This window comes from Chrysoperla carnea, chromosome 1 (genome assembly GCF_905475395.1).
Source record: "Chrysoperla carnea chromosome 1, inChrCarn1.1, whole genome shotgun sequence".
In the NCBI taxonomy this organism is placed as follows: Eukaryota; Metazoa; Arthropoda; class Insecta; order Neuroptera; family Chrysopidae; genus Chrysoperla; species Chrysoperla carnea.
The window spans coordinates 81,303,836-81,329,407 of NC_058337.1; the positions used below are offsets into that span (position 1 = coordinate 81,303,836).

A 25,572-nucleotide genomic window follows, 5' to 3' on the forward strand; every position below is an offset into this window, starting at 1 on the left:
TTTTGGAAAAAATATTTTCATGTATTACGCAGGCAGCACAACATTTTTTGTTTGCAAAACGTAGTTTTATTCTCCCAAAAAACATTTAAATAGCAGCTTTGCATTGTAAGTTTCAGCTCTCTAAAACTCTCTAAAATAACATACTAAAAAAAGCAGCTTTACATCGCGCTTTACGATTTTAGTTGTTTTCTGGCGTATCAAGGCATTATTGAGTTAAAGTATGTATTATGTCGATGTTCGAAGACAAAAATTGCTTTAAGTAGATAATTATGATACAAATTGAAGAAACTAAAATCAAACACTTTTTAATCATCGAAAACGATAAAAATGGACAAAACTTGCAATACTAGATATATGTGACTCTGTCAAGTAAATCATTTTTATTGAATTTGTTTAATACATAATTAATACATAAGGCTACTTTTTATATTAAACCCAAATACCATTTTTAAAATCCTATAAAATAAATAAAATAATTACAAAAATCAAAAACCTGACTGTGTTATTTATAATCTGAAAAGAAAGAAACAAGTTCAGAAGTTTGCATAGCGACTTTAACAGTCGGAGCCTTCTATTGGGAAGATTTGAGCCGGTCTAGTTTTCATTGGGCCCGAATGTGAAACTCGCTATATAAACTTACGTACTAAACTTGTATCTTTCTTTTCACATTTTATTTAACATAGTCGGGTTTATAATTATTTATTTTATTTTAGATTTTTGAGTGCTCCGGCTTTTAAAAAACGCTATTATTAAACTATATTAAAACTTTTTATACCAATTTAATATTTCTTTAACATATAACCTATTATTTTTGTAGTCCCCTTTTAATTTCTTTTATTTTGATATCCTACTCGATAGGTTTGGTAAAGTTTTTTTATTAACGCAATACTATTTCGCGTCAAAAATCCGCCATTTTCTCTTATTTTTTAAACATCTATCTAAAACAGGGTAATCCATTGGACCTCTGACTCATCTGGTTTCCGAGTAATTTTCGACTTTTCTGAACCAGCTCTTAAATCAACGTACCTACAATAATTTAACGCACAGTTATCTTCTATTTTTACTAAATTACTATACTAAAGATTAAGAAATATAAAATTTAATTTGTAAATAACAAATTTAATTTACCTAATAACTCATAAATTTTATCTTTTTTTACAGGTGGTTCAAGTAACAAAATTATGGAACCATATTATGGTCGTTTAATTGGTAACTTTGAAGAATTTGCGCATGGTGTAAGTGGTATCGTGTATGCAGTGGATGAAACAACAATATTTATCAAAGGTTTCAAGTATGATGGTATGGGTCCAGATGCATATTTTTGGGTTGGTAACTCACCACGCCCGTCACCTGAAGGCTATATCATACCATATCCTGAAGATTACGTTGGAAGGTAAATTATTTTTATATGATACCGATTGCTAATGTCTATACGTAATTTCTTTAGTTTCTGTTACAATTCTTATAGTTTTACAAAAATTGATTTTTAATTATTTTGTAAACTAACGCGTATCAATTGTTAGTAAATAATTTCTACAATGTTCGATAGACTATAGTTCTTCTGTACTTCGTCATATCTACTGGCATTAATGTCAAAAATTCCATTTGGCTCCTTAACAACCACTTGAGAAAGACTAAAATCCCTTTAAAAATAAACTGTAAACTTTCCACTAACTTTCAGCCAACTTTGTTCAGAGAAAAATGGGAAATTCGTAAGGACTTCAAACATATTTGATAGAGTTTCGCCCATTTGAACTTTTGACAATATCAGCCTGTATTTAAAGTTTCATGACATTTTTTCCAATTTTCATAATTAATTTTCTTGAAAAGTTTTAAAACAAACGAAAGAAATTTTAATTAGATTCAAATTTTTTAATTTCTACTTCTACTATCTATTTATAATTTCTACTTTAACATACTCTGAGGAAAGGGGAAAACAAAATGGTAAAATAGTACAATAAACCGAAAGTTTAATATCGGATTTCAGAAATAACCAAATGTTTAACCATAAAATACTACTGTTTACTAAAATATATTGACATTAAAAGCAAACAATAATAATAAATAAAGACAAAAACATATTTAATAGCCACATCAAAAAGTTAGTGAACAGCAGCAACTCTAATCTGAACTATTTTCTCTTTCTAATATTAATTATAAAAATATATTTACAGTGCGTTTCAAAATAATCATTCATTCAAAATTTGGTGTGCAGTCCGCCACCAAATTAGCAGCGAGTAACATACATAATAAGAGTAATTATGATTAGCTAATTCATACTGATGATGACTACTTGGTAGTCGAAATAAGTATTTATAAAATACATAAAACTGATCTAGGAAATTGAGGCAAAAATCGAAATTGTTCTCATTTATTATCTTCGATAATATTTATATTTAGGTCGCTAATTAGCTTAATCAGTGCTGGATTTACACTAGGGTCAGTCGGGGCTAGCGCCCAGGGCGGCAAATTTTCTAGGGCGGCAAAATTTGGAAAGTGAGAAAACATTTTCTATACAATATATAAATAACTAATTCTTTTAAATAAACATTTGATCTTTCAAGAAATATAATTGCATTATGTATCAAATTAAAATTTTGTATATTATAATATATTAAATTTAAGGGAAAACTATATTAAAATAAAATTAATTTATTTCCATAAAGGTTTGAAAAAATAAAATTTGATATTTTTTTTTCTGGAATTGATAAATATAGTTTTTTTTTTGAAGAATTAAAAAAATTTTTTTTTCTCATGTTTATTGAGAACTTTGGACATAAAGCTGAAGATTTGCTAGTTGCTGTATTAACTGTTCAAGAGTTTTTTGATCTTGATCTCTCAGATTGTCAAAGTCAGTCATATGATAACGCGAATAATGTATCAGGGATTTATTCGGGCTTACAGGCAAGAATTCATGAAATTATATCTTGCAGAACATGCTCCTTGTGCTGCTCATTCTATGAATTTAGTTGGAGTTCACTCAGTAGAATGCGCCCCAGAAGCTGCTTCATTCTTTCATACAGTACAAACTTTATACAACTTTTTTACTGCATCGACGCATCGCTGGGAAGTCTTACAGTTTCATACTGAAAAAAGAATTGCGTTAAAATCTTTATCTGCAACCACATAGTCAGCTCGTTATGAAGCGGTTCTTTTTTCTGCAATTAATTAGTTATTCTAATTCTTAAAAAATAAGATATCAAAACTATTAAAATAAAATTTCAGTCATAGGGCGGCATTCTCTTCAGTGCCCCAGGGCGGCAGAAATTTAAATCCGGCCCTGAGCTTAATTAAAGTAATTTTGAGAAGGCTTGAAAGCACTCTGCAGTTTATATATTAAATTTTACATTGAAGTTTACAATTATTCGGTAACTTTTAGCCGATATTTTAAGAAAAACCTAATTACGTGCTTTTTTTAGTTTCAAATCAATTTAACTTTACAATTAATTTGCAACCCGATTTAAACCCCCATAAAACACTGTATACAATCATATACAACCGATTGGTAAAACAGTAGTAAACAATTTTTGTGATTTTGTGGCTGGAAAATACATCAATATTACATATATTACATATATCCGTATCCTGCCTGCCTTACATATACAGTATATTTCAGATGTCCTCATGGCACTTTAAATAGAAATTTGTAAGGATGACAGGTTACGGATAAATGTTTTAATTGAAAATTGGTGGGCTTAAAGTAAGTAATCTCAAAAATTTTTCAAATTGGAGTTTGAACTTCACGGTCATCTTAATTGACAAAAATAGACCGCCTTAAATTCTTAAATTAACTAACATTCTTTGTTAGTTTCTGCTGAATCTTCAGATCTTTTCATTTCAATTGCGATTCATTATTATTTCGGACAGACAGTAATAAGTTGGGCAAAGATACAAGATATTTGTTATTCATTTTATCTCATTAGTTTTTTAACAAACTGTCCGAAACAAAAGGTTATTACTTTTTAAAATGAAAAGGTCTATTTGATTTTAAGTTACAGTTGAATTTTAAGTGACTTTGGAGTTCAAAATCATGTCAAGTCGATCAAGATATTCCTCTTCACTTTATCGTATTTAATTTAGCCTACAAGAGATTTCTCATTAAAAAGTGGCCCATTAAAAAGGAATTCTGGAACATACCATGTAGAGGCAAACAAAATTCGAACTAAAATAATGTTTACTCTAATCTAACAATGTTAGGTCTGGCCTTAAGACAGCTTTTAGAATAATCATTTCAAAGATATTCTTAAAAATTTCAAATAATGGTCATAACAGTTTGGAAAAATCACAAATTTGGCTTCCTCTCAAACAAATTGTACCTATATTTTATTTTCCCTCTCACTTTCAAATGTTTACCTTTATATCATTTATTTACATATACATATAATATTATAATATTGTTACTATAGCAACGATAATATATAATCCGCTTACAAGCTGAAGTGAGCTATGTAGGTATAGTAAGGCCCATATACACTTACACATTTAATATTACTATTTTAACTAAATAGTAATATATACTATACCTTATCTAAAGTATAGAAAACATATATGCATACGACTCACTGTTTAGTGTGCTCACTAGAAACACTGGTATGCGTTTGTAACCATGGGAAAAGCTTCAAGCAACTAGTTAGAATTTCTCTGTGTCTTCGATATCAACAGCAAAACGTAAATTGTTTAATTCGTAAAGAAAAAAAATATAACAAATTGACCTGTGAAAATATGAAATTTTTGTAAGTCCTCGTTCTAATTTTTTTCCATATTCACTTTTGGAAGATGTCTCTGAATTATAAGAATGAAAAGTTTTCCCTTCGAAATTTTGTACGAATTTTCTTAAGACTAACTTGCCTTGGATCCTATTTTAGGTATTTTGGGTCATTCATTACACAGCAGAGATGTCTTGTAATTTTTTCTTGCATCGTGCTTGAGAAAATGGTTTATTTCAAGGTTGAAAAATATCAAAATTTTAATTTTTCCAAAATTTTAAAATAATCTTGAAGAGTATAAACAAAGTATTACTAATCACTTAAGGAAGAAGCTCAATAATCGGTATAATATTTTTGTATTAAACTTATCACAATTAAACTTTTGTATTAAACTTGACATCAAAAATATTACAACATTTTTGGTGTAACAAAAATTTAATAAGTGAATTTGACCGGCACATATGGAACATTTGGCGGATTTCAAAAATCAAAAAGTTTACAAGTTTTCCAGATCTACATCGGTATCGGTATTTAATATACCAGGTGACCGTTTTTTGACGCTTCACCCTTTTTTTTCTAAGGGTGTGAAATTTGGAAAAAATAAAGTATACGTACTTACTTTATCATTTTTAATATAATTCTGTTTAATGTCAATATTACTGTATTTTTTTAAACAATTTGTTCAAACTAAGCTCCATCCGCGTTTAGGCAAACTTAAAGTTTATATAACTTAAAAGTGCCATAAACACATGATTTTGCAATGCAACTTTTCATTGATCATTTCTTGCATCCAAATAAAAATAATCCCGGTGAAAAAGTTTCCCTTGGATTTTTTTAAGCAGATCGGCTGTTTTTTTTTTGTCTTATTTCTCTGTGTTAATAGTTATATTTCTAAAAGCATTATCTGCGGGTTATTTTCTGGGTAATTTTAGTTTTTTAAATAAATTCTTAATTAACATTCGTGTTGCACCAAGACAAGAAGATGCGAGAGTAACATGTGACTTACTCTGCCTTGGCTTGTAAATATTTTCTATAGCTTTATCTTATCTCTTTCCATCTTTGAGTGTTTTCTATCATCTCGTATCATTATTAATATTCGTCAAACCGTTTTTTAAGTTGAACATGAATTCTAATTCAAAAATTAGAAGAGCCTTATGAGTTATCTTCTGCTTATCCGATAATTATTAAAAAGCAGGATACTCAAAATTTGTCGTCTTTCATAGCATCACTTAATAACATTTAAATTAACCTTCTAGCTCAGCTTTTAAATCTATAACTTCACCACTTCTGTAGTGCTTAAAATTTATCTGTTTATATATGGATCGAAACATTCGTCAATTACAATTAATTCCTGATAAATAAAGTTCTAAATTTAATTGAATTCCTTCTATTACTTTTAGCTATTTTTAGTAGGACACAAAAATTTGTATTTACATTTCGATAAAAGGATTTAATGTCATAATAAATAAGAGATGACATCTTTATGTGTGTTAAACGGTTCAATGTTAAATTTATCCGGGCTGACAGGTTTGTGACAGTCAACTTTAGGATAATATAATATAATATAGGCTTTTATATTATATGTACATCAAAAAATTACAATCTGTACAAGAAATCGAGATATGAACATTTTAAAAAGAGAAACGAATTAAAAATTTTCAATATGTTATTATTCATAATGTAATTTGGCCAAATTTTGAATGCAACAATTACACAGATTCAATTCAGATTTTTCAAATCCTCAATGTTAAGAAATTTATAAAGTGAAAAAATTAGTTAGTTAAACTTGTCCATAAAAATTTGACAGCCAAACGGGTTGCAAATCCAGATCGGTTTAAATAAATTTTTGATCAGCTTTTTCTAAGGATTAGGCGTGAAAAAGAAATTTTTAGTGTGTCGTAGAGTTTTGGCCAAATTAATTTTCGTCGTAGAGTTTTTTATTTTTTATTATATAAACGCCCAATTTAAAATTTGGCACAGTTAATAATTTGAACTGCCACTTGTTATATGTTACCGGGATATCTAAAGACTACATATATGTTTAACTCGTTACAAATAATAGGCTTTTGTCCTAAATTTGAAAACGTTACGGTTTGTACGTTACGTTAGTATCTGATCTACATCAAAAATGTATTATTTAAGAAAAAAAATAAAAATAACACTATTTGCATTATGCATTTTGCATTATTAAAAATCGATTCATATTTACTTCGAAAACAACTTGAACGTCTTGAATGACATCACGACTTGACATACAATGATTTTTGTGTATGCAAGTTTAAGCAGTTGTAATCAAATAACCTCCTTCGTTCTATTAAAATGTAATGTTGTTTATATTGCGTTTATCATGTCGTGTCGTAATACTTTCAATAAATTCTGATTGGTGTTTGCTGTCACGTGACCGAATACCAAAATTTTTTTATAAAAATAATAATATTCCTTATTTTTTTTGAAAAATAATATTGTGTTTCGTTATCCACATATCATGATTAAATGATACTTTTTTCCAACCGATTTATTAGTGGACAAAAGCATGTTGCAAGAAATTTACACTAGTTTTATACCTGCGTATATATGCATGAAGCAGGTGCACTTGGCCTCTGAAAATAATTGAGTAGCTGATAAATGAAATTAGCATCGAAAAGGGTGGTAAAACACATATATGATATCACATTGGGCTCTATAGCCTAAGTGTGTCCTTCGTGGGCAGCCAATATACTTGACCTAACCTATACTTGCAAAATATATAGAGTTGAAAAAAACCACAACGGGTTGTGTATACACCTTAAAATAAAAATAAAAAGGCGGACTCTTATTTCTATTACACTATACAAAAATATACCCCTTGTGTTCTAAGCTATTTAAATGCAAATGTTAACAGCAATGAATAAACTGAACGATATCTTTAGCTCATTTATCTATTTTGTCTATGCCCTCTCTTTATGTATCGCTCTGTAAGCTATTCCCTCTCTGACACAAACGTGAACAAGTGACAACAAAACAACCCCATCCTTAAAATTTAGTGTAGCGTTTTTTTTTTTTTTTTTGGTGTATTAAATTCATGGGATGTCATTTCCTTAATTATTTTCTCTTATTTCACAAAAGCATTTTATTTTATTTTTTTGTGTATATTTTATTTAATGTAAAAGATAGCGTACGCTGCAATAAGTAAGGAAGCAACAATAAGGCATTAAGTTAATTGGAATTGTTAGTTTGTATGAGAAAAACTTACATCATGTACTAGTAATTTTGTTGTCTGTGCGATGTGTATCACATACTGCCTCGTCTTTTCTTATTAAACACCCAAGAAAACTCTAAAAGCAGGCCGATTTGATTTAATTTTCCTCAAAGGGGTACATCGCACACTGTATTAAAACTTCATCCTCGTGTTTAATTTAAATAGAGCAAAGGGCTGATACACATTTTTTAAAGAATATCTCGATAAATATTAGTTAAATTGACATTACAGTCAAACCTCGATAAGCGAGAGTTCAAGGGAGCACAATCGCATTCTCGCTTATAGAGAGTTCTCACTAACCCGAGTTTCTCGCTTATGCAGGTACATGGGTAGCGTTTCTCTCTTATAGAGGTACGCAGCAATAACAAGTCACAGAAGTAGGAATGTAGTAAATATGTAATATGATAAAATTATATTTCTCCTAAATAATATAAATAAATAAAGCTCGACTGTCGCTTATAGATAGAGGTTTGACTGTATTTATTATCCTACTTTAAAAAAAATTAGAGCTTCTTTTCTTTACACAACAAATTTTTAGTTTTGAACCATTGAAAGGGAAGTTAGTTTACTTTTGAATATTTTTTCAACGAGTTATCTCGTACATTCACATATCTTGAGATATGTATTCGTTTTATGTACATAAATTGTTTTGTACATTTAAACTCGTGTTTTCTTAAGACGTTAGAAAAAACACGAGGAAAAGTTAAATTGATTTAAAACGTTATTACATTTATATTTTTGTAAGGCAAGTACAGTTAATATACAGGATCCGTCAGTAAAGTTGAACCAACTAGAAATGTATGTGAGGAAATTTAATTTCATCCTTTTTTTCTTGCCTTTTATTTAACGATCATTGAAAGATTTTGTCCAATTGTCGCCTTTTTTGATGTGTTGTAGCTTGCAATTATTAATAGAGTATAGGCAATCTATTATTGAATTTTTAAATTGATAATAAAATATTACACATTTTTCTAAGAGACAGCTTCTTATCGATGAAAAAACAATATCGTTTTTCAAAATGAAAGGAGTATCATTCATTTATTTATATTAGGCTTCAATTTTTTATGGAATATATCTCGTATACTTTCGTGATAAGTTTCAATAAGTTAATCTCAAAGCTCATAAGACTGCTATGTCGAAAAAGTTAATTTTATGTTATTTTTAATATACACTACCTTTCATATTCAATAAAGATTTTCGATATTTCTTTACGAATTACCATTTTAGAAACCCAACAGTAAACTCTATAGTTAATTTTATCTATTTCGATTTATTGTTAATGAAGTCCTTAATAGATCAAATAATTACACAGTAAAAAGTGTACCTATATCTTCTTTGCCGTATATTTACACAAACTTGTCGACCCTAGTGGCTCAGTTGGTTGCAACGTAACTAACTCCGTACACGGTATGCCTAAAATAACGGGTTCGATTTCCGCCGTCACAATAAAAATTATTTTAATTAACAGATACGATGGGCTGGTGAAGAGCATGAAGGAGGTGTACTCAGCCTCTGAAAATAGTTGAGGAACTGATAAATGAAATTATCAGCGGAAAGGTGGTAAAACACATGATTTTATCACAAAGGGCCCTATGGCCCAAGTGTATCCTTCTGAGACAAGCAATATAATCTAACATAAGCTTGTATTTTAAGCTTGTAATTTAGTTTCCCAACACTTATACTTTCTTTCAGAAATTTATTGTTTTCTAATATTATCGATTTATAAAACCATATTTTTCTAGACCTTTAAGAACCATTTTATACGATTATTAAAATGTTTTTTAGAGTAAAATTTTTTGAGATTTGATACCAAACTCTATGTTTTCTATAATTAGATATCCTTTTTAGTCACCAGACTACAGGAGTTCGTTTGAATTTTTAAGTACGTAATTCTATATATAAATATAGAGAAAATTTAGAAATAAGTGGTTAAATTATTCAGCGTAAAAACTCATTTAAACTAGGGTTAACTTTATTCAGAATAGATTGAAGTTTTGTATTATTCTAAATATATTGATATATCATTGTGTTGGAATTTTATATTTTAAAATACAAGCTGGTTTGTGTTCAAACTTTCTTAATTAAAATCAGTATTAAAAACTTTTTATTTTGTCTTCACTTATGTCTTCAAACTGCGTACGAGTGCCTGAATTATTATATATGATTTCAAACAGAATGAATTGCTGCGCTGCGTATTTTCTGATCGAAGTAGGATAGTTGCCTTCTTTTCATTTTACTGGCTAAGGGTGTTTTTCCGTCAATTAATTTTAATACTTTTTCATCGTTTGTGTAGCCTACTTAACTTGCCTGATTTGTCGGTAACACCACATTTCAAATGCGTACAACAAAACCTCTGTAAATACAAAATTGTAATAAATTTTCTTTTAATTTTGGTTATCATCAAAATTTCAATATAAGTCGAAATATTTCCAAAATTACTACCAGCTTTGGGACATCCCTTCTACCAGTTTTGGGACATCCCATATTTAATAATAATAAGGCAATGTAAAACCAAATATGTTTTGCCTATACTTATTTGAGAATATAATCAGGATATATGTTGGCGCATCGATCAAATGAAATATCAATTTATGTTTATTAATATTTTCTATCACAAAATATCGCTATTTAAACGTCTGGAATAGAAATACCATTGAAAAAATAATCATAACTGAAATATCTCTCACTTTGTTCTATCCTAAATTTTTCAAGAGAGTTTTATGTCCTAATCTCAATTTGAAATATGTGCCACTCTTATATAGCGAGCTACCAAAAAAGACACATGTTTACCAGCTCAATTCATGCTAGATCAATCTTCGTTTTACGATGGTATATTGTCCGGTCATTTTACCCTTCCATCAGTTGTGCATGGATAATCTATCTCTTATTCATTATAAAATGGGAGATATAAAATGAGAAAAAATTGAGATGCACATAAAGAGAGTTGTTCGATATGACGGCATCAAAAAACATGAGTAAATTGATAGCCATAAATCTATGGTCAACATGACATCCATGCATGCAAAAATATAGCATATGCCAATCTAATTTACAAATACGTATATAATTATAAATTGTGGTATTTATAAAATTACTAAATAATCAACCAATCAATCAATAGAATTAATCAATACTAATATAATGAATATCCAATTTTGATAGCTAAAATTTTTATTAAAATATATTCAATAAAATTGTTTTAACAACTAAAACAAAAGCATAGAGATAGATAATTGAAATATGTTTTTTGTTTCGAACAACAAAATACAACAAAAAAAAACCTATATTTGCATATTTATAAAATAAAGTCATTATCTATTTTTAATATACAGGCTGTTTCAGAAATTATAATTAAAATCAGTTGTTATTATGACGAGTGAAGTCCCTCCTATACGAGGCAGCAATTTTTCATTTATTTCGCCCTTTTTATAAAAAAAAATATTGAACAATCTTTAAATTGAAAATAATAATTAATATTAAGATCTAAGCAGAAATTGATAATTTTTTATGTAATAATTGAAAATTATTTTAATTTATAATTGTTTACATTTTAATCCAAATTTTAATCATAGCTTGTTTGGTTTAAATAAGATAAGCTTAATTATTAACCATGCTTAACTCAGTTCGTATTTTTTTTAAGATATTAAGGAGATGCTATTGAATATGAGTTCGTTCTTATGTTCTTAATCTTTTGTAAATAGGCATGTTTATAGCGACTTATACCCTTATAGTTTCTTAAGCACTTAAAGACAGAACTACGCATGTTTCTAAAAATTCTCTTGAATGCACAGCAAATTTCCCTAATTTTTACAAAACCTTACAAGCCTTCGGTTAGTTAAAAAAGAAGAAAATGAGTATTACTGGGTTAAAAACTAAGTTAAAGAGTATAATTTGATAATACTACGGTAGCATTGACATTTTAATAATTAATTTCACCTAATACAGAAGTAAAAAATAATGTTTTAATAAACGCGCGAACATTTACAACAAAAAAACCTGTGTAAGCAGAAAAAAATCTACTATACACAAGGATTATAAACACAATGTTATACAAGGTGATTACTCAAAAGTTTCCACCTTAACATTTTGAAAACAAAATTGTATTAGATTTTCATTTTCGAAAACGATTCATGGTCAAAAAAGGTCAACTTTTTTTTTAATGGAACTACGTTTTTTCTTAGCAGATTACTTCTTATTGATAATAAAAAAGCTTTTGTTTGGAAATTTTTTTTTTCTTAGACCCCAATTTTCGATACATGATTTATTATATTTCCACAAAAAATAGTAAATTCTTATTTTAAGTATTCTCATGGTGGAAACTTTTCAACCTGAAAACAGGTCTCTACCAAAAATTGTGGTATAGGTATAATTTTTCCAAAGTTTGTTTTTTTTTACGACAAATAATCTGCTAAAAAAATATGTTGATCCATTTAAACATATATATACATAGTTGATTGATTCCTGTTTGACCACGAAGATCCCACATAAACATTAAATGCTGTATTTTCATTCCCTCCCAAAAAATAAATACACAAATGTTTTTCTGGTTTTTGATTTTCTAGTTCATTTTCCCATTATTTGAGTTGAAACTTTAGAAAAAGTCATCTTGTATATTCTATAATAAAAACAATTTCGTTTCATTCTGGAGAACAGGGAGAGGGTGACTGGTGTGTTAATGGGGATGTAGAATAGAATATAGTAGTATTTTGTTTACTAAATAATGTTGATCTAACTAACATTATTTTGCTTAATGGTGAAACATTGAATTCAATTTTAAATAGGGGAGTGACAATATTTAAGTATAGGAAAATATATATAATTAATATTAAATAATCATTATTTATCTTTAAGGATTATGTTATAATATGTTATAACCCTTCTGTATAAATCTTTAATAGCCCTTTAACTATTCAAATATTTTAGCTTAATTATTTTTGTAGAAGTTAAAAAAAACTAACCATTTGTCAATTTATCGCTTCTTTCGTATTCTTAAATATCGAGAGACTTATGTCAGAAACCCCCGCCAATTTGCCAATTTTGAAATATTTTATTTAAAAATTGTTTAATCGGCTTTTCTTATAAGTTTTGTTTTGGCGGATAAGCCCTTCTGGTATGAGGATCTTAATAATATCAAGTGGAAGTATGCGGTAAATTTTCTTCACGCCTATTCATAATTCGACTCACAATTGTGGAGAAAGATATCCCTGAGTTTCCCTTTGATGATTGAGTTACGGTTACGGATCGCTCATCGAGTTACAATACCAATATCTGTATCGTAGGTGGCAAAAGGATGATGGCAAATTTTTAAGATAAAATGGTGGAGGCGTAAGGAAGTAAAGAAAATAATATATATATATATATATATATATATATATATATATATATATATATATATATATATATATATAAATTTGAAAATTAATTTAATTTGACATTACCATTAATTACAGATTTCTGTAAAAATAGTTATTTGATATTACCATTAATTACAGATTTCAGTAAAAATAGTCATTTGACATTACCATTAATTACAGATTTCTGTAAAAATAGTTATTTGATATTACCATTAATTACAGATTTCAGTAAAAATAGTCATTTGACATTACCATTAATTACAGATTTCTGTAAAAACAGTCAATATAAAATGTTTCACGGCCATCTTCTCTGATATACTCAATGAATAATTACTATTATATATTTAACAAAATAGAAAACCAGACATATATTTTACCTGTGTAAAACAATCCTTACCATTATTTCGAGTGTTATAGAAAGGGGATAAGTGAGAGCAATCTTTATCAATCTGTACATTTAAGCCCAGCGAAGCGGGTGGACATCACTCTAGTAATATATATTTACTTACAAAATTAAATTCGCTGAATGTAAAGTAATAATTCGAGTTTGAATTTTTCCAAATAAGTACCTCTTATCTATGCAAGAGTAGGAGTATTTGGTAAAAATCACTCTCAAGCCCAAATCTTAAGCGCTAAAATGTTTCCAAATATTTTCTAGTCAAATATTTTTATTAAATTATTGAAAAAAAAAACTTTCAAGAAAAGTTGTTTGACCTCACCGTTTAAATGTTTTCAATTTTGCTCCTGTAAACTTCCTTCCCTCCTCTTGATTTTGCATTTAAAAAAAATTTTTAAAACTAGTATTATCTCTAACATACGATTTCAGCTCGAGTTCGAATTGTGGATGATTTTTCTTGACTATACATCGAAGTATTCAAAAAGAGTGGATAGTTTATAAAATTGGTAAAGGGTTAAACAAATATAACTGATAAATTTTGTGGGATAAAATCAAATACGAAAAATTAAAATTAAAATTTCTTTTTTTTAAAGTGATAACCTATTTCTGGTGTCTTGTGTTAAGTTGTCGATAATAACTACTCATAGTTAATTAAACCAATGTGCATTGTGAAAAAGTATTAATTGTGAAAAAGTAAAGTTCACCCAAATTTTTTAAATCTAAACAGAAGAAAAGGAATTTTAATCCGGTTTTTTTGAATACAATTTGTAATAAGTTTAAGTACATGTAAATACTTTCGTGAGACTATTTAAAGCGTATATACAAAAGATACATTAAATATCAACGAACCGAGCTAGCTGTGTGGTAGCGTGCTTGAATGTGATAACAGAGGACCTGAGTTCGAATCTGAGTGACGTTGTTAATAATAGTTATTTATTTTTATTTATTTATTTTTTTATTAATAATCGTGTGTTTGCTGTTGTGTTTGTACATTTATTTGAAGTATCAATCCAATATATAAACTATAATACGCATTTTTTTTTTTTTTTTTTTTAATCAACAATGGCCTCATCACTAAGTGAAAATAACCAAATTCTACTTGAAGCAATAACTAAATCTTTCAATGAAAGATTTGATAGCACTGAAAGTAAACTTATGCAGGAAATTCAGGAGTTGAAAAATATGAACCAGCACTTGCAAACCAGATGTAATGAACTAGAAATGGTTGTTCATTCTCAAAACGAATCTATCTTATTCTTAGAAAAAAAGCTAAATGTAAATAATATAATAATACATGGGCTGGAAGAATCAGGTGATGATCAAGAAGCAACCGAGGAATTTGTTTTGGATCTCTTTAACACCAAACTCCAACTGAACGTTAAAGAAAGCGATATCCAGCAAGTTTATAGAATTGGAAGAAGGCATACGAACACAAAAACTAGACCAATTAGAGTACAATTATCGAACTTTAAAATAAAAAAAGGCATTATGAAAGAAAAAGCGAAACTGAAGGGAACCGAGATCTATTTAAATGATGACTTGCCAAAAACTCTCAGAATAAGAGAAGCCGAAATGAGAAAAAAGAAACTAGAAATGTCAAGATCTAATAAACGTCCGATAACCCAATCCTCAGAAGAAGGTGATAGCTCACCTAATATTAAGATTATGCAGGATTTAAAGAGAAAAAATTTCAGAACGGTTATGAACTCAAAGGATTCATTAAAAAAGTATTAAGGGTAAATTTTTGGAATATTGAAGGGCTTAGAAATAAAATTAGTAATAACGAGATAGTGAAGTATTTAAAGCAATTTCATGTAATAGGATTAGTTGAAACATGGGCAAGTGAACATGAAACATTTTATATAGAAGGCTACGAGAGCATAACAAAGAACCACGAGAGGAAAGCCGAAAAAGGGAGATATCCTGGAGGTTTAGTAATATTTTATAAGTCGGATCTAAAAAATTCAATCTTCGTAATTCAAAATAAAATGAAGGAACTATTGTGTATATTGTGTACATTTGGAAGCAGGCAAACTTTAGTTGGATTAATATATCTACAACCAGAGTGTTCAACTTATACTAACAGCCGTTTTTTCGACTTATTAGAAGAAGAAATTGGAGAGATAATAGAAAAGTTCCCAGCTGCGGAAATTATGATTGGTGGTGACTTTAATTCTAGAATAGGGAATGAACAAGGGATAATCGATGGCGATAATAGGAAATTTAGCTGTGGTATGAGTACAGAAAAAGAAATCATCACTCCTAGACAAAGTAAGGACGTCAGTAAAAACAATTATGGCAAAAAATTTATTAAATTTATTCTACAAAATGAATTAATTGTTTTGAATGGTAGAACCCTTGGTGACTCAAATGGGGAATGGACATTTGTGGCTAAATCTGGGAGAAGTGTCATTGATTATGTCTGTGTTTCTACCGAGTTGTTCAATTGTGGGGTCGATATGAAAGTTGGCAATGTTATTGAATCCAGTCACTTCCCTCTAGAAGTCGAAATTGGTATTCCTACAATGGTTAGTCCAGGCCAAACCTCTCAAAACTCCTATGAAAACAATGACACACTTATTAAATACCGATGGTCTCACTCAAAAGTAAACAATATTATGAATAATATAAATGGTATTGAAACAGATTTATACCTAATGGGTATCGAACATATGTTGAACACAAACAGTATTGAAGAAGCGGCGGTAATTTTACAAAAGTGGCTAAGATTTATTTTTAGCGAAATGGAAGTAAAAAATATAAATAATAGCCAACAAAGTAAAACCTCTTGGTTTGATTATACTTGTAAACAAAAAAGGCGAGAAGTTAATATTAAACTAAGGAAAATGAGAAGACTTAAGAGTGAACAAAGTATGGCTATTTACCTAAAGTGTAAAAGGGAGTACAAATTATTGTGTTCAAACAAAAAAATTGCATGGGAAGATGAATATACTTCCAGAATTAATTTAGCACTAGAGAATAATGACTCTAACCAATTATGGAAGTTAATTAATAGTAGAAGGCGAAAATATAAACTAGTGGACTATATAGAGGAGAATGACTGGATCATGCATTATACCCAACTCTATGGTGAATTTATTGCCACAGAAAGTGGAACACTCGTAAGAGATGAGGCTGAGCTCCCAGAAATAACAGTCGAAGAAGTTCAACGAGCGATTGAATTAGCTAAAAATGGCAAAGCGGGTGGTTCCGATGGCATTCTAAATGAATGTATTAAGTTCACAGCTGTAGCATTGCAACCATTTGCGATAATTTTAACCAAATTATATAATCTAATGTTAAAAAACAAATTTTTTCCCAAAATTTGGTCGAATGGAGTCATTATCAATATTTATAAAGGTAAAGGACAGATGATTGATCCAAATAACTACCGAGGGTTAACCCTACAACCAAATATTAGTAAAATATACACCAAAATTCTTGCTGATCGTTTGCAACAATGGATTGTGGAAAATAATATCATAAACGAATTCCAGGCAGGCTTCCGCGAAAGTTACGAAACAGTCGATAATGTTCTAATAATTAAATCGATTATCGACAGAGCCCTAACAAAGAAGAGAAATAAAATTTATATTTGCTTTGTAGATTTTGAGAAGGCCTTCGATAAGATCGATCGTAGCCTTTTATGGAAGAAATTGGAAAACATAGGACTAAATGGGAATACTATTGATGTCCTAAAGTCAATTTATAAAGATACTTCGTGTTGCGTTCGTGTAGAATCTTGCTTCCTCTCCCGAACATTTCAAACCTACCAAGGATTACGGCAAGGTTGTCACTTATCCGCTCTTCTATTTTTATTATATATAAATGACTTCAGCGAATGGATGGAAAAAGTAAATTACACGGCACCCTGTATTCAAGGAAAAGAAATAAAAAACCTTTTATTTGCTGACGATTTAGTTATCATGTCTGAAACCGCTGGAAGTATGAGAAGAGCCTTGAAAGGATTAGAACAATATTGTAGCAATTGGAAATTATCAGTGAATACTAACAAAACTAAGATAATGGTAGTAAGCAACGGGTGTAAACGGTCAGTAAATGAGGTATGGTCTTATAATGATTGTGAAATTGAAAATGTGAAGTGTTTTGAATATTTGGGAGTTACATTAACATATAATGGCAAATGGGGAGCTCATGTCCAGAATATGATTGACAAAAGTAAAAGAGGCTTAATTAGTATTAAAAGATTCATGTATCAAAATCAGAATCTCCATACAAAAATTATCTTACAACTATTTAATACTTTAATTGAACCTATTTTAACGTATGGCTGCGAAATTTGGACACTAGATAGTAAAAACAAAGAACACTTTAAATCAGTGGATACAATTGCCTACAACTTTTATAAAGAGCTACTGTGTATTCCAAAATCATCCCCCAATAGTGCTGTTAATATTGAACTGGGTGTAACTGCCATCCGGTATAAGTGTATCAAAAAAGCGTGGAATTATTCCTACAGATTGAGTGACAGTACTAAAGAGCTTCAAATACGATGCTTCAAAGCATTTGAACAAGTATTTTTTAACAACTTTGGCGAATTTGGTCTATGTGACCCTATGAATAATACCCCAAGAACTATTAAAAAAGCTCTATATGAGCATTCACTTTCAATTTCTCTGCAAGATATAAGAGCAAAAGGCTCCTTAAGCTTCTACAGTGGCCTAAAACATTATGAAGCTGGTGCGCGTTACATAAATGTTGCTAATAGAAGTGACAGGCATGTATTTGCCAAATTCAGACTTTATACTTTCAAATGGAGAAGTATTAAAGTAGGTGATGTACGTATATGTGCCTTGTGTGGTGAAAGTGAAAGTATAAAACACCTCCTAGAAGATTGTCGGGGTACGAGTGGTAAAGAGCGAAATGTTGTGATCCATCAAAATATAGTCACTGCTGAGGACATGCTTAATACTACAGACAAAAAGACTATACATGATGTAGCCAATTACTTACGTTCCATTTTGAACAAAATTGAAAAATATTTAAATTAATTATCTAATGCTTTTAATATTTTGGTACCTGTTATTTGTAGTGTTGTAGATATGTCATTCATAGTTTTTCTGTATTACATTAATTTCCTATGTTAGAATATTTTTATTTTATTTATTAATTAATTAATTTTTTTTTTTTTTTTTTTATTTCTGATTATTTTGGTTATACCTTTTCATTTTTTAGTGTTGTTTTGGAAATACCATATAATGTGATATATAATATTTTTGTTATTGTTTCTTTTTGTAAGACGTTTGTAATATTGATTCTATGTATTGATTCGCTCAGTAGAGTACATCAATTAATTAATAAATTCATAAATTCAATTCAAAAAGTTTGCAGGAAATTTTACAAAAGAGCTCACCACCAACTATTTTTCAATATTTTGATTAATATTAAACGTTTATTTCGGACATTTTTATCTTCTTATAATCCAACCACCACTAACAATAGATATTCTCAATCTGAGATTTTTGTAGGTATGATATAGGTCACAACTTCCAATTTTACTGGGATTCAATTTATTTTAAAAATATATATATAACAATTTTGTAATAGTAATTTTAATTTGTTACAGAGAACCGCCAATTTTACGTGCGCATAACAGCACAGATGTGATTTTACGATTACCAATGGGCAAACGCATACGTGATATTCGATGGCTTTCTGTCTGGTGTCGGCGATTTACAGTAAGTAATATTTATCGCTTTTAATAAATTATATTTCTTGATTCTTATCAGCTATAGTCTAGTGATTCCTCAGATCCAGTGATTCAGCATCACTGATGGATAATATATTTTATCCATAAATTTTATTTAACCCGCACACCGCTCTATTTCTTCTAACGATACCTCATATGCCATATTATGATAAGTAGTTTAGAAGCTAGATGGGAACAGACGAAAATACATCCATTTTTAATTATTTGGAAGTTATAATTTCATAATTAAGTATAAGAATATGTATATTTTTGAAATTTGCTAATTACGCCGTTTAATTTAATGCGACGCCACATTCAATTTAAGCAAGACACTTCTAAAGATACCTCCCTCATTTGTCAAATTATGATAAGTATTTTAGAAGCTAGGTGGGAGCAGATTAAGATACATAATATGGGTCAAAAACATAACCCACTCCATTGTATAGTCGGGGTAAAAAATAATTTTGTCCGATACTCGATAGAAGTAAATGTCCGTTGCCCGACAACTAAAAAATTGCAATGTTCAAGGTGTCAAATGACGGACCCCTCTTGAACTTTTGCTGAAGACAAAATTGTTAGGTACGAACTTTACAAAGTCTCTAAAATGTTCAGAAAATCTGACTGTCGAATACACTGACCAAGGCTATACATCTTATTACTACTTCTTACTCGCATCAGAATTTGAGGTTAAATGGGGAGCTTATGTAAAAGGAAAACAGCTATTATTATCATTCATGTAACAATCTCATAAAATATATTTATTCATGGCGTAACATACGGTACATTTGGATAGTGTTTAAAGGGAATTAGATTGTAAATCATAAATGAAACCAGCCAATAATGGTTTCATACACGTACATATACATATACAGGTTGATATTTTTAAAGTATCCTGCTACATTTTTCTAAAATGAATTGGAATATTATAAAACTGTAAAATATAATAGGTTTTCTTTTTTTTGAGGTGAAAAAGTGTACCTAGTTTCATTATACGCCCGCGTCATCTGGGTCAAACGATGGTCTACTTGGCCTTTCTATATGGAGTTATCAACTTTTTTGTAGAAGTTTCTGATTTTTTACGTTAATATAATCAATTTGTTTGAAAGATTATTCCTATATCTCAATTTTCGGTACTTATATCTCAATTATACGCCATTTTATGAGTAAAACTGTAGGAATAATATTTTTTTTAAATTTTATGGATAAAAATTATTTGTTTTTCGAGAAAAAATAGGAATCTGTGCTAAAAAATTTAATTTTGAAAATTTGTAGGCTAGAAAATTTCCAACAAGAAATAACTGAAATCATATGCCAAACCTTGAGATCTAGGAAGAAAATTGCAGACAAAAATTGCTTTTTGCGGCAAAGAACCAGAATCTTCTACTAAACTGTATATAGTTCCATTTAAAATACCAAAAGTTGATCTCTGTTTAACCCGGAAGGCACCGTCGAAAAATCAAACTAGATACATTTTTTTCTTTCCCCCGAAAATAAGAAAACCCGTGTTTTATCTTTTTTGAACTGCTAATTTAAATTTTTTAAATAGCTGGAAACATTTTAAAATATCAGTCTGTATACATGTGTAACATACGTACATTGTTCATAGGCAATCATCATAGCTCTTCTTGTGTATGTATGTGTGTGCATGGAGCTATTATCATTTAATATAATGTGTTATGTGATATTATAAGTTATATGTCTAACATACCAAGGGGCAACTAAAGAGACATTCAATGAAGTATAGAATATATCTTAATATTATTAGCTAGGGATGGACTGGAAATACATATATACAAATTTGGCGATTAAGGAAAATTCATTAACGATGTTCCAGCATGGTATTTGCAGTTTCTATGTTAAAGCAATGGTACAATTTTTTTTTCGACAGAATTTAACGAAAAATTAAATTTAAGAATTTAATAATGCTTACTATTAATTCCCAAAGTTTCAGAAATTTTGACCGTTTAAAATGGGAAATAATTATGCCAACGTCCCAATTTCGATCAATTTACGTCAAAATTAATATCTCGAAAGTGAAAATTAATTTCTAAATTTTTTTTTTTAGAATTGTATTGTATAAACATTTTTTTCTACTTTTTCTTCAAAATATAATAATATCATAAAAAATAGTTGGAGAGACCGGACATTTTACATGCTTTAAATGGGACATGAACCTCAAAATCGCGAACTTTGTCTTTAAATATCTCGCGATCTACACGGTCAAAAATTATGAAATTTTAGGAATTCATAAATAAAGCTATTATAAACCCGAGAAAAAAAATTCGGCCAAATCTGTCGAAAAGTGATTTCATGCTGGTACTACCTTAACAAGATTTTAAAAAAATACGGTAATAAAAGTTTGGCGGCCTAAGGCTATTAGAAGCTGCCAAATTTGAATTTCTCTAATTTTAACATTTTACCTAGCATAGAGATGTTTTTCAAACGAACATTTTTCTAAAAGTATCATACATGACTAGCAAAACTTTTGTATGGGAAGCATACTTCTAATTTGTTATTTTCTGTCGAAAAATTACTAATTTTTGTACGAAACAAGGTTGTGTGCTCTCCCCCAATCTTTGAAATATGGGGCTAAAAGAGCATTTCATAAAACTGGGTGATTCGGGATGCATGAAAATTGCGTATGCAGACGATGTAGCGATAGGGGCGAGAAATTTCCTGAAACGTCATCAAGTATGATATAATTCATGTTAATAGATTTAGCACACCTTGAGGTGAGTCCGGATAAAACAGAGCGATTTTATTTCACAAGGAAATACAAGATCTCCTTCTTTATCTTCCAAAAAATTATCGGTCTTAACCTATTAGAAAAAGGTAAATAATATCTAAGCATTATAAAGAAAGCTTTTATGGGGACCCAAGATCACCATGCATGACTGTGCAACATTCAAATCGTTCACCTCAAAATATAGAGGTGCGTTCATCTTGAATGTAGCAAACTGAAAATCAAAAAGATTCTTCGATCTATATAATTAGTGTAAATATTAAACAACTCACCTAAATGAAGTCCTGATAATATCCAATAACAGTAATTATTAACCTGTTCCACTAACGTATTACATAATAAAAATATAGGGAAAATTATTGGATTTATTACAGGATATGAAAAATAGCTATTTTATATATATGGTGTTGTGAAGTACCTCGGCCAGATTTTATCTTGAATCACATTTCTACATTTTCTCAATAACTATAAGATAGCAACTACATGGACGCAAAGTTTATTAGTAAAGTTTTACAAGCAATCAAGAGAATGATTATCCATGTGTTCCAAGCAAAATAGAACAATATTTTTTAGTATTTCAAAGTATACAATTTTGCGTTCACTGTTCATTTGTACATTCTTAATTAGTCGGGCACAACGGGTTTTTTTTCAATACTTTATTAAAGTTTTAACTTTAATTTAATTAGTTATTATTTTATTTCCACATACAAGTTTTGGAGAAATCTATGAAAACATATCATCCATCTACCTTTGTCCCATAAGACCAATGTTAAATATGCCTAATTTTGAATTCATTTATTTATTTAAATAATCGGGCCACCTCGCCTCAAAAAGTTTCAGAATTGATTTAGACTTAATCCAACTTCATATAAAAAAAAATCAAGCCTTTTATTCAAAATTGACCTGCAATCGAACATTCTTAAATAGACGAGGTATCCTATTTTCTACTTTAGCATGGGTATCATTCACCCAAAAAAGAGGTGTCATTCACCCTGATACAAGAACGATTCGGGGAAGAGGATGTATACAAAAATTTAATTTATATAATTTTCAATGACTTAATAACGTGCATTTTATGACACCTTCAGGGGCAAAGTATGATCCATTATGATTATGATATTGTACCATGGGTCACAAGTTTTTATCGCTTAACGGTAAGGAATTTTTTTGTCATTTTAACTATGTAAGTATAAGCGTGAACGCAATACTGTACTAATACTGCTAATGTAAGTGGCGCAAAGATTTTTATACCATACAGTATTGTAATTAAAGCCATAGTTATGTATGCCATAGAGTATTATCCGATACTTTTTGAGGATACCATACTAGCATTTTAATAAGTGAAGTTGTTATTTGATTGGCGTGACACTTTATAATTTTTTTAAGGCTCCCATTAAACATTCGTTGGTGGAAAAAAATGTTTATATAGAAAAGCGAATTTCCAGATAAGAATGGTTAAAGTTACAATTGAATTTCAAGCACTGCGATTATACCCTTTACTTTACTCTATCAATTTGGATAGGTACTCATATTCTATCTGCCCTGGTTACTTTTTTTTTCGAAAATCCTGTTAATTTTCACAATTTTCTTTGTTCATACTTAGGTACTTCTTCGTATTCCACTATACCTGGATGTGAACAATGAAAATTGGGAAAAGTAACAGAATTTTCGAACAATAAAAGTAACCAGGCAGATAGAATATGAGATACCTATAACATATTCAAATTTCAAATCGATAGAGTAAAGGGTATAATCGCAGTGCTTGAAATTCAATTGTAACTTTAACCATTCTCAACTGGAAAACCGCTTTTCTTTATAAATATTTTTTTCCACCAATGAATATTTAAAAGGAGTCTTAAAAAAATTATAAATTTTTACGCCAATCAAGTAATGATAGTCTAAGATCCCAATTAGGATCGACCTTCACCCATCTGTTTACCGGATGAAAGTTATTTTTTATGAAATATAAAATGTTAACAAATATCCCTGCAATGGGTTGCCTAAAAAAATGTGGTCCAGACTACTTTTAGTGAAAATATCAAGAGTAAAATTTTTAGAAATTTTTCACTGACTTGCAAATCTTACGAATTTTGATCTACTCAAAAGTAAAAGCCATAAAGAATATGCAGCAGCTATGTTGTCTGCCTTTTTTCGTTCACTATAATCGCATTTATACAGGTTGTGAATAGTAATTACGTTCATCTGTTAATTCATTGACTCGCATATATAAATAAAGATAATTTTATTGCAAATACGGTGCTATATGATTGTCCACAAAATCAGTCAAAAAATAATGTTTACAAGCTTTCCCAGTTTTGATATTTTTATTAAAAGTTGTCTGGACCATATTTTTTAAGGCAACCCACAACAGGGATATTTGTAAATATTTTACATTTCATAAAAAATAACTTTCATTCGGTAAGCAGATAGGTGAAGGTCGACCTTAATTCGGATCTTGTACTATGATTTCACACCATTGAAAAATGTGTATAGAACCGTCAATGTAAATTTTTGTCTTTGGTACTACACTCACCCCTACTTCACCCTCCCCTGTAATATCATAGTCGATAGATATATAGCCTGTCGTTTTCTTTTTATATTGCAATGCAAAATAATTTTCCTTTTATGACATAATATAAATCTTTATATAAAAATTATTTATGGTACTTTTTTTTTACACTGAAAATTTAATTGGAAATTATATGAAGCGGATCTATATATGTGTTTTAAAATCTTTGACACTCGCAGTTTGAATGAATTCGATCCGATGTACAAGTATCAAGATGAGTCAAAGTTAGTTAGGCCATTTCAAAAATTTTTTATAAGCAAATGAAAATTCAAATTTTTATAAGAAGCAAAGTTGAAGAACATAAATTATAGATCCCTTATCTATCCCTATCCCTATCCTTATCCCTATATATTATAAATGTGAAAGTAAGCATGTTTGTTTGTTTGTTTGTTACGCTTTCTCGCTAAAACTAGTGAATGGTTTTTAATGAAACTGTACAGCAATATAGCTGATATATCAGAATAACACATGAACTATAATTTATAACAACATATTGAAAAAAAAAAAAAATTAAAAAATTAAATTTAATTTGACATTTACCATTTTATAAATTTTTACAGAAATCATTAATTTATGGTTCAAACTGATGAAATAAGAATTCTGTATAAAATTTAAAATAGTAAATGTCGAACAAATCATTTCCAACTATTCTGATATACTCAATGAATTATGACTATTTTACATTTAACAAAATTGAAAACTGTGTATATCTCGAGAGGGTGGAGGCTATAAAGCGGTGGTTTATACTTTTAAGCCCAGTGAAGCGGGCGGGTATCAATCTAGTTATCTAATAATTTTTCTCTTGCAGTTTGGTATATACATGACACTAAGATATTTACTTCGTAGTTTTAAAAT

At 29.3% G+C, this 25,572-nt stretch overlaps 1 protein-coding gene across 1 annotated transcript in view; it reads left to right on the forward strand.

Moving 5' to 3' along the window:
• Positions 1–1,166: 1,166 nt before the first annotated feature.
• The window catches only part of LOC123305690 (protein Skeletor, isoforms B/C), a 42,811-nt gene continuing 18,405 nt past the window's right edge, over positions 1,167–25,572 (forward strand). Inside the window, exons 1-2 of the mRNA XM_044887478.1 lie at positions 1,167–1,393; positions 19,283–19,394. Of these exons, the coding sequence (XP_044743413.1) occupies positions 1,182–1,393; positions 19,283–19,394 (324 nt within the window). The 5' untranslated portion in view covers positions 1,167–1,181. The remainder of the gene's footprint in view (positions 1,394–19,282; positions 19,395–25,572) is intronic.